The sequence below is a fragment of the Aedes aegypti genome, chromosome 2 (assembly GCF_002204515.2).
Source record: "Aedes aegypti strain LVP_AGWG chromosome 2, AaegL5.0 Primary Assembly, whole genome shotgun sequence".
NCBI classification, from domain to species: Eukaryota; Metazoa; Arthropoda; class Insecta; order Diptera; family Culicidae; genus Aedes; species Aedes aegypti.
Window position 1 is genome coordinate 168,918,381 of NC_035108.1, and position 11,656 is coordinate 168,930,036.

The window sequence follows — 11,656 nt, forward strand, 5'->3', positions numbered from 1 at the left end:
ACGTCGTATATTATTCAATTATTGACATACTAGAAGTGGCTTGAAATTTAAGTTGCACTTCTTTCTCATCCCTTAACACCCCATTATACTGTATTTGATAAAAGTTTGCTTCAACTATTAATTCGAAGATTTCTTTGCAGACTTCCCAAGGAATTCCTCCAGAATTTTCGTTCGAGGTACCTTGAAAAACTCAACTACTTAGAACTTTTTCCAATGATACCCACTTATTTTTTTCCACAGATTCCCTCAAAAAATTCCCAAATTAGTCCTTAAAGAATTGTTACAAGATTTCTTTAGAAATTTGTCCAAAAAGAAGAAATTTGTACAAGGATTTTTCAGATTTTTATTGGAGGGAATTTTTTAAACACTAGATATATTTCTAAACGAAATCGTAAAGATTTTCACTGATGAAATACATGGTGTGATAAATTCCTACAAGAGTGAAGTCTTTCAAAGATCTCTAGATCTCGTCTGAACTTTTGAGAAAGTCTAGGAGGAATCTTCATAGAGATTAAAAATTAAAAGATTGGAAAGTTACCCAGAAGAAACCCCTGGAAAATCTCGAGTGGAACTGTGAGAAGCTTGCTGTAGAATTTTGAGGTTTTAAACACTACAAAAATTTTCAAATTTAAGGATTCAAGTAGAATTTACTTCAAAAATAATTCCAGAAATCTTTGAAATTAATCATTTTTTATGGGAACATAATGACAAATCCGCAGTGGAAATTTTTAAGAATCCTTGGAAAAATTGATGGGGCGATTCCTGGGATAATCAGTGGGGTAATTATTGAAAGATAGGTTCTGAAAACGACTGGAAGTGTTTCTGAAAAATTGCCATGAGAGATTTTCGAGGAATTGTTGTATGATTACTCGAAATAGTTTTTACGGATATATACCAATCGTAGAACAAACCTTTGCTATTATTGTTATTTTTATTATCGAGATTTTCAGCCATAGGCTGGTTCATCTCCTAACAAACTTTGTTATTTTCGTGGAAATAATCTGTAGGAATAAGGTATCTCAGTGTAATATCTGAAGAAATCGTTACAAGCATTTCTAAAAGAATTTTCGTTGTAATTCCGTTGTTGGATTGCTGAAGGATTTTCTGGTGCAAATTTCGAAGGAATTCTTCTTAGCATATCTTAAGAAATTAAATTCCTGGGATAATTGCTAGAGGAATCTCCATAAGAATTCTTGGGGGGATCCCTGGAGAAGTTTTTGTACATATACCTGAAGAAAGTTCCGAATGAAGCTCAAGAAGAATTCCTGGAGATTAAAATCAATGAACCTCTGGAGTAGTCACGTAGTAATATCTGAATCCTAAAGAATTTACATCAAGATTCATTACATTGCGAAAATGGAACTATAAATTTTAGATATATAAGATAGTTTGCATAGAAAAGATACTGTAGAGCCTTTGTTCACTTTTGTTCGCGTTATTGAAAAAGCTTTAGTAGTTTTAAAAAATATATACAATATTGTGTACAAATATTTATTTCGGCTTGGTGCAGGATATGGCTCAGAAAAAATGTTTCCAAACCAGTTCATAGCTTCCTCAAGCTCAAGTTATAGAGGGCCCCCTGATATTCGATGATTAAGGCGAAGTAGGGCGTCATTGAAATTTGTACGCGTCGTTGATGATTGTTGCATTCATCTTACGACTTCGAATCAAAGAAAATCAGTTGGTTTTGCACTGACACAGCTGAAGTATCGGCATACTTTATGCATGTTTGCACGTACAGTGATACTTTTTCAAGTCAATATAAACTACCATGACTGAGTTTTATCACTTTGAAATACAAGCTGAAAAATCATCATTGCTGCCAAAACGAATGGCGAGCTACTTAGCCTTAACAGAAAAATGTATTTTTGAGTCCAAAACCACGATGTTCTGTTCAAAAATGCTGTTCTATAGTGTTGAAATAAATGCCGCCCTTATCAATATACTAGATGATAGAGGAGCCCTTACATATTACTAATTCAGGGCCCCTCCAAACCTGATGTTCCTTGCCCCGGTAAATTTTAATTTGTGAAATACTCAATTTCTAATGCTATGAGAAATTTTCATAATGATCTCGGGGCCCCTAAGAATCCGGGGCCCGGTGCGGACCGCACCCACCGCACCCCCCTAGCTACGCTACTGCTTCATACAGCACAGATTCTGTGCAAAGGGGGCTGTACACAGTTTTGTGCAAACGGTGGTAAATAAAGCGGATGAGTGAAATGCACACAGAGGAGGAACGCTTGGAATGCGGAATTCACTTCCATTTTTGTTTTGCTTCTGAAAACATTAAAAAAACATTCCGATTTTAAAGTTTTTCAGAGATTTTTTCATTCGAATAGCCGAAGCGGAAGCAAATGGGGAAAAAACTTTCTCATAAATGCGACAATCTTCCGGCTTTTCGCTAGAAAAAATCCCAGAAAACTCCACATCTTACCAACGGCCAACTGTTTGCTGCCGCGCGGGAGATGATTGACAGTTCCGTTTCCATCGATTCCCGCACAGCCGAAGGCCAACACGTCGGCTACTCACAGAATGAGTGCGACCTACACAGAATTTTCACTCAGTCAGCCAGTTCTGCATTGGTTGCCTCATTCTGTGTAGTTTTGACACATGCGCTGCGTGGAGCAGGCTTAGCGTGTCGCATTTTTTGCACTCTCACTCGAAACGCTTGAGGATCTGTGTTGAAAATTTTGAGTTCAGTTTTTTCTCCTCAGGATAACGGCAAAATCGCCTCCTCTTTGCATCGCAGAGGAGTTTCTATCAAACCTGGTGATGGGTTCAAATTCCAACGATCGAAGATCTTGTTGCATTTACAATTTCCTTGAGTTCCCTGGGCATAGAAGCACAAATATAAAACCGGTCAATTGACAAGGACATTTAATTGCTTTGAGGTACCAGTACAAAATTTTTTGATGATTTAAAAAGTGTAATATTGAAAAAAGACAATTGTATATGCTTGAGAAACAACATAAATCCATCATGAAAACTGAGCATGAGCATTGATGATCGTGCAATTCGTAGATGCTACTCCGTGATTGACCAGAATAATCGAATTTATAAGGGAACCAACACGGATAAAAATCTGATCCCCACAACATGATTTGAAAATCATGAAATTCATAAATTGGCTAGGTCATAATATCAGGATCACAAATCATGGTTCCTGGAGTCATAATCATGATTTCTCATAAGCGTAACATCCAGTGTGAAAACAGTAAGCGGCGCACTTTGCTTCATCTCATTCGTATCGATCGCTCTTAATTCAAGATGACGAAGCGGTTGAGTGGTAGAGTACGTGGCTCACAATCGGAAGGTTCTTGGCTCGAGTCTCGATGTATGCTTTTTTATTTTTATTTTTTATTTTGTCGATCATAAACGAATGCGCGACTCAGCATTTTTGGCATTTGAATCATGATTCCGAGCAATCAGCTACAAAAACCTAACACGTGTGTTGCGTTACGGCAATCTGACTCATGATATCATGAGTCCAAATTATGGTGTATTTTCATAAGACGAAAACCCGCTGGAATCATGATATCATGAGTCATAATCTTGTTTTTGGATTCTGATTTCTACCCGTGAACAGATGTAGGAGACATTACTGATTTCGAGCACTCTGAAATAAGTAATGTCAATAACGGCGTTTAAAAAGTTATCTATTAATTTCGTCGACATCTTAAACATCGAACTATTCAAAGGTTTGAATCTCCAATTTTTTTAAAACATTGATAAGCGCTTATGTCAACACTTTAAGTGTCGAACCATCTATAGTTTGTTCAACAAATACATAATGTAAATAAAAAATGCATGTCATGGTACAAATGTGTTATTACAAGCATGAAACGAGCTCACCAGTTGGTAATCCATCCTCTACTGAACAGTCACAATCTCAGCGTCAACACGGTTAAGCAGGGATACGAAATCATTCCGATGGCGCGCAAATGAAGTGCTAACAGAAAAAAATCTCTCCGAGCGCGCGAAAAATGGATCGAACGGCTTGGGCACTCATCATAAATCCATCATGAAAAATTTCGACAAAGCTGAAAAAGTGTTTCTGCACCAAACAAACCAGCCTACAGCAAAAAAACCACTTAATTAAAGATAATAACAATAATTTTCTGAGAAGACGTGTAACTTTTTCGCAAAACTTCAGATGTAAGATGTAAGACACGGTGTAAGATTTGTTGATGAATTTGTCTTAATTAATAAACCCGAAACCAGCATACAAAAGGTTGCTACTGACTAAAAATGCTCAGCGAGGAGATGAGGCCGAGGGCACGAATACATTCTTCTTAAGGCTAATAGAAAACATTTGCCATTCACAAAATCATTTTATTTCTACCTTCAAATTTTTAAACCTGCTCATCTGAAGCCAATAATAAAGATTTATCTTTATCTAATAATAAGATAAATCTACAAACGTGTAGAGAAATCACGCCAAGTTTAAGGTGAAGATGAATCAAATCCAAATCTCATGTTTTATGTGATATTTATATGATTGCTTATCTGGTTTTCTAGCTTAGTGCTCTTGAAAATTTAAGGTTTGGCTTCGTTTCATCTTCACCTTAACATTGAGTTTAAAGATATTTTTCAAAAGTGATAGATCGTTAGGGATTTTAACGAAAAGTAATCAAGAATTTCAATATTAGATTACTATTACCAAGGAGTACATTTTCAGCCCAAAAGGACGGGAGGACATATGCTCAAAAAGAAGAACATGTCTTTCCGAAGGGTACCATCTGGTAAGCCTAGTTGAAAGGGATCAATGATGCGAACATAACCATACCATCTCCCAGAGCAGCGGCAACACACACGAGCGGCGAACAGCTTTTATACTGATGGGCGGTATGCAGAGTTGCGTGATCGGGTGATGACCGATTAATGAGAGAATGTGCAAGTGGAGGATCAAAGGCGGGTTCTTCAACTTCAGCATCATAAACGTGCATAGCCCTTACTCCGGAGGCACTGATGATGGTAAAGGCGTTTTTTATGCGCAGCTCGAAACAGCTTCCCAAGCCACGACGTTCAAATCATCGTAGAAGATCTAAATGCTCAGGTTGGCCAGGAGGAAGCGTTCAAACCGACGATTGGAAAGCTCAGCGCTCACTGGCTGATTAACAAAACGACCTACGATTGATTGATTTCACCGCCTCCATTCGTAGCACCTATTTCCAACACAGTCTTCCGTACCGATACACCTGGAGATCACAAAAGCTGACAGAATCTCAAATCGACCTCGGTCTGATTGATGGACGGCACTTCACCGACAATATCGACGTCATCGTGGCGCTAAAATCGACTCTGACCACTATCTGATGGTGAAACTGCGCCCAAAACTCTCCGTCGTTAACAACGTACGGTACCGACCGCCACCCCGGTATGACCTAGAGCGGCTTAAGCAATCGGATGTCGCAACTGCGTACGCGCAGCACCTCTAGGCTGCATTACCGGAAGAGGGTGAGCTGGATGAAGCCCCGGAGACGGAGTACGAGGAGATGGAACAGCTGTGCCGGTCTCAAGAAACACGTAAGCTCTATCAGAAGTTCAACGCATCCCGCAACGGCTTCGTGCCGCGAGCCGAGGTGTGCTGGGATAAGGACGGAAACTTATTGACGGACGAGCGTGAGGTGATCGAAAGGTGGAAGCAGCACTTCGACGAACACCTGAATGGCGCTGAAAGTACAGGCAATGAAGGACGGGACAACGGAGGATATGCCTTCGTCAGTACTGCGGGCGATAGAAACCAACCAGTCCCCACTTTGAGGGAGGTTAAGGATGCCATTCACCAGCTCAAGAACAATAATGTTGCTATTAAGAATGGTATCGGAGCTGAACTCATAAAGATAGGCCCGAAAAGGCTGGCCATTTGTCGGCACCGGCTGATAGACACAATCTGGAAAACAGAACAGCTACCGGAGGAGTGGAAGGAAGGGGTAATATTTCTCATCTACAAGAAAGGCAACAAATTAGATTGTGAGAACTTTTGAGCGATCACCATTCTAAATGCGACCTACAAAGTATTATCCCAGATTCTCTTCCGTCATCTGTCACCTATAGTAAACAAGTTTGTGTGAAGCTATCGAGCCAGCTTTGTTGATGGCCGATTGACAATGGATCAGATCTTTAATGTACGGCGAATCCTCCAGAAATGAGGTGAGTACCAGGTTCCAACGCATCATCTTTTCATCGATTTCAAGGCGGCATACGATAGTATCGACCGCGTAGAGCTATGGAAAATCATGGACGAGAACAGCTTTCCCGGGAAGCTCACGAGACTGATAAGAGCGACGATGGAAGTTGTGCAAAATTGTGTGAAGGTTTCAGGCGAACACTCCAGTTCATTTGGATCCCGCCGGGGACTACGACAAGGTGATGAAATTTTGTGCCTGTTGTTCAATATTGCACGAGAAGGTGTTATGTGGAGAGCCGGGGTACGATTTTTACGATATCCAGCCAATTTGTTTGCTTCGCGGATGATATGGACATTGTCAGCCGGACATTTGAATAGGTGGCAAACCTGTACACCCGCCTGAAACGCGAGGCAGCAGAAGTTGGACTAATGGTGAATGCGTCCAAGACAAAGTACATGCTAGCTGATGAGGCCGAGTGCGACAGGGCTCGCCTAGGTAGCAGTGTTACGATAGACGGGGATACGTTCGAGGTGGTCGACGAGTTCCTTTACCTTGGATTCTTGCTGACGGATGAAAATAGCGTAAGCCGTGAAATACGGAGGCGCATCATCAGTGCAAGTCAGGCCTACTATGGCCTCCACAAGAAGCTGCGGTCAACAAAGATTCACACCCGCACCAAATGTACCATGTAAAAAACGCTTATAAAGCCGGTAGTCCTCTACAGGCAAGAAACGTGGACGATGCTCGAGGAAGACTTGCAAGCACTTGGAGTCTTCGAACGTCGAGTGCTTAGGACGATCTTCGGCGGTGTGCAGGAAAACGGTGTGTGGCGGCGAAGGATGAACCACGAGCTCGCTCAACTCTACGGCGAACCCAGAATCCAGAAGGTGGCCAAAGCTGGAAGGATACGATGGGCAGGGCATGTTTCAAGAATGCCGGACAACAAACCCTTCAAAAATGATGTTCGCTTCGGAACCGAGTATTGTTCCGTAAAATTGTTGATTTAGTGTTATCTGTTTAGGTGTAAACTAAATAATTGATGAATGATAAATGTTCAGAAAGTCAAAATAATTAAAAAAAAATCTTTTTTCCTCAAAACACGAGTCTGTTTATAAGCAAAATAAGTGTTTCTCACTGAAAAATACACTTTTTAGAAAACAAATCGAAATATGACCTTGTTAACATCCGTTCGTTTAAGAAACCACATATCATCAATTTGTAAACCCATAAGAGCAAAATACAATTACTACAAAATAAGAATACGAAAATGATCTCAAACATCTCACGTTAAGTATTGTGTTTATTATATTATTTTTTCGGCAGCTTCTCCTGATCGAACAGCTTATCAAACCCTGATCAAACAATTAACACCCGTTGGATCTAAAAATTCATGCACCCTAGGATCCTTTTGTACCATGACCCCGCAGTTATGGATCAAATAGTGTGGAGTCCAGCCTATAAAATTCACTAAAACCACACGGAAAACGTAAAATTGTAATTTAAAAGCACAAATTGAATCGTTTCAAATTGGAACTTCGGTTAGTAAATTGATTTGAGTGTAATATTTACAAAGAACTGCATAAAAATTAAAAATTGTATCGGTTTCTGAAAACCATATTATGGATCAGTTTTCATATTATGGATCAAATTGTGACATATTACGGATCAGTGCGCAAAATTAAGAGATTTCCAACTCAATGCATCTGTATTGCATGATTTGGTGAAAGTTAACAATGTGTCACATATTACTGCAAAAAATGGCAGTGTTAGAGCTGGAAACAAGGGTAAAATGTCCTTTTTTTGTGATACTGCATTTTAGTAACTGAGACATGAACTGTTTTCGGTCCACACCAAGTTTTCTACCCATTTATGTCTGCTAAAAAATTAAATATACAAACCTTGATGTTTCATTAGTTTTATACATTGTGCTACTGTCTGAAAATGTCGAATCAAATGCTTAAAATAGCAAAAAATCTACATTCTTTGAAAGTGATCCATCATTCACTCAATCAATCAATCAATCAGAATCAACAATCAAGAAAAATGTTTTCCAAAGATAAATTCATACTAAATCGAAGCGAACGAGCATGTTTTATGCGATAACATTTGACTTTTACGACCTGTGAGAGCTTATGAATGCTGATGGCACTTCTTACAGAAAACGACCATATAATGATAGCTATGTAGTACCAACTAAACTTTTGTCAAAAACACCGTTATTTAGCGATTAAATGTTGTGCTTAACATTACAAATGGTAGAAGACAAATAGTATAACATGGGAAAAATATGTTTTACGTCAACGTTTATGTTTTGAGCAAGTTATCCGATGTTGAACGTCAAAGTGATCCGTCACTGTGGGTGATCCGTAACTGTGTGGGCATGGTACTATCGGTTATTTTCGGCCTAATGATCCTTTCGGTCTAATGACCCTTTCGGCCTAATAGTCCGTTCAGCCTAAAAGCATTTGGCCTTATAGCCTTCGGTTCAACGATATTCGTCTTAACAGCATTCGGCCTAACGGGATAGAACCTGATGCGAAATACTTCACAAACTCTTATTACCCTAGGTTTCCAGAAAAAAGTTTTCGAAATAACTAATTCAATTTGTACTTATTTTGTAACTAATTCTTTCACATAGAACTAAATCATAAAAACTAAAATAGTTTTGTTTGTTTAGATGCAAGGTGTCAAGTGTATCTCTATATCGAAACATTTAAAATTATTCAAATCATGATAGTTTTAGATGTTTCACCAGAAAACCACCATATCTAAAACAGGTGCACTTATTACATCAAAATTCAGTTAATCAAGCTATAACTCCATCAGCTAATCTTCTCACAATGCATTAGAATTTCTCATTTTCCTTGTATTTTCCCACACTTTCAATCAATAAGCATCGAAGATGAATGACAATAATCATTCGCACAGCTACCTACGCTACCATAATGCAGCCCCTCTTCAAGGAAATTATTTGTCATCTTTGCTCGCACCTACATCATCAGTTGTCTTAACTAGTACTGATCAGAAAGATGAGTACTTATATCCGTGCACATTGCCAGTAGGAACACCATCACCGATTTGCGCTGAAAATGGTTACAAATCAATTTAAAACACTAGGTGATGCTACCGTCATCCACCTGCAATGTAATCAAGGAACGGTCTGCCTACAATCCAACCGTTTGTGTACCGAATGAACTGTGAACCGGTTTGTCGATTCCATTAACAAACTACGCGTATTCATCAGTGGTCAGATCGATCAAATTTAATATTGCAGGAAACTACCGGGATGTATGAAAAATGAGCTCTTCAGAATGCACTACTCTAGATATAATTATGAAACATGTCTACACAAGATGTAAATTAATTTAATTAAGAATGCTGTTTATACTTCAGTTGGTCTTCAAACCATTTCAGGCAATATGTTGTTTTTTTTTTTCAAAGACACGTTGTAAGATAATTGTTTGAGCTATGGTCTATAATGTTCAATTGTTGATTTTCTACTTTCAGAATTGTGTAGCGCTGATAATTTTGGCACTAGCTGTATTAGCTAATGCCGAGAAGTTCGATGGATATTTCTACCCAAAACCAAGCTGTGCACTTCAAGAAGCTCAAACAGTGTACATAACCCAAACTGTCACAGATTATCAAGTACAAACGCAAACCCTACCAGGAGGAATCCAGCAAGATGAAAGAGTTGTGACGCAATATTCATCCATCTATGTCACTTCTACGTTTACTGAAACCGCTCCGGTGTATCAGACCGTGACTCACACAAATACATTCACAGTTCCAGCTCAAATACAACCAGGACAAACGATCTACCAGACGGTTACTTTACCACCAATAGTTTCTACTTATGTTTCAACTCAAATTCAGGCTACCCCAGTATACCAAACAGTACGAGACACCACTACTGTAACGTTGCCACCCCAGGTCCTTCCAGCAAAAACTATCACTACAACTATACAACAACCACCAATCATCAGTACTTCGACGTTAGTAAGAACTGAAAACGTACCGGTTGTTTCCACCATAAGAGATACCACTACTGTAGTTGCCCCAGCAGTGACCCTTCCTCCACAAATTATATATTCCACAATTCAACAGCCTGCTCAATACATTACTACGACTTCGTACTATACAACGACCTCCCCTGTAGTACAAACAGTCCAAACTACGATTACTGCAGCTCCGATAACTCTGCCGGGACAAACCATCTATACCACCGTTACCCAACCTCCTCAAGTAATCTACTCTACGGTTAACCAGCCCGTGCCGACTCCTGTCTTTCAAACAGTCACGGAATACAAAACCGTTCAAGCACCTGGCCAAGGACCTGTATACCAAACAATCTACAGCACCGTTAGCTTGCCAGGTCAAGTGCAAACCGTCAACAACGTATTGACAATGACTCTTCGCGATGTCCAGTACATAACTCAAACGGTGACCCAAACTCTGCCTGGTATTCAGCACGATGCTCAAACCGTATACTCAACCGTTCAACTGCCAGCGGTTACGCAAACCTACTGTGGACCGCAGAATACGTATCTTCCGGCTGCACACGACAACGCCATTGGCCGGGCAGGTTTCGGAGGCTTCAGCCCACGATTCAATAGGTTCTTTTAACAAAACAAATCTAGAAAAAAATATGTTTTTAAGCGACACCTTTCAAAAAGTTAACAGTAATGATCGGAAAGTTCAGCGGGAACGGTAATAGTGTAAATACCTACTTATGTGCAATTTTGCAGGATGCCATAAAATGTGAATAAATTTAGCGAATCGACCATTAAATGTGGATAGTTTTTTGGCTGAAAGAAAATCCCCACATCAAATATCTATACCCGACATTTCCAAAACATAAAGCTGTTCAGAGCCGTCCATTTACGCCCAGCGCCCTATTTTGAGGACAGATACACCGAACGCCCAGCGTGTTCAAATGAGGACAGTAATTTTAGCACATATAACTTGAAACGACATGAAATATAATGGTACTTTGGTGTTAAAATCTGTTTATAGGCCTGATACCTTTAACTCAGACGCGCTGCAGCACAATCAAATCCCAAGTGACATTGATAGCCGAATAACAGCTTATTCAGCTTGACTGTTATTCAGCCATCAATGTTACCTTATGATGAGCCGGTTGGGTACGTCAGAAGTTTTCAATATTGATTTTCTTTTCCCGATCAACGAAGATGATAATGATGATGGTATCGCCACTTATCCCTGCAATGGTTTTAGCTATAGGTGATACATTTTCAATACATTTTATATGATGAATTGCACATCAAATCGGTCTATGCATATTTTTAATGTTTCAGCTTTCAAGACAGCTGTGTAGCGGCAGTTTCAGTTGGCTAAGAATAATTACTACAGACTGCATGTTCTGGTGAAAAAAGCCCACCCTTACTGGTGACCCCTAATTCATGATATGATGCAGCTTCATACTTACCGTGTCAACAAATGAATGGTTGAGGGGGCTCTAAATAAACCTAACCACATACGGAGCCTGTGGAGTACCAGGG

At 39.6% G+C, this 11,656-nt stretch overlaps 1 protein-coding gene across 1 annotated transcript in view; it reads left to right on the forward strand.

The window, feature by feature from the left end:
- The window catches only part of LOC5575357 (mucin-5AC), a 28,587-nt gene extending 17,662 nt beyond the window's left edge, over window positions 1–10,925 (forward strand). The window contains exon 2 of the mRNA XM_021843084.1: window positions 9,642–10,925. Coding sequence (XP_021698776.1) covers window positions 9,642–10,760 — 1,119 coding nt within the window. The 3' untranslated portion in view covers window positions 10,761–10,925. The remainder of the gene's footprint in view (window positions 1–9,641) is intronic.
- The last annotated feature ends 731 nt before the right edge of the window (window positions 10,926–11,656 follow it).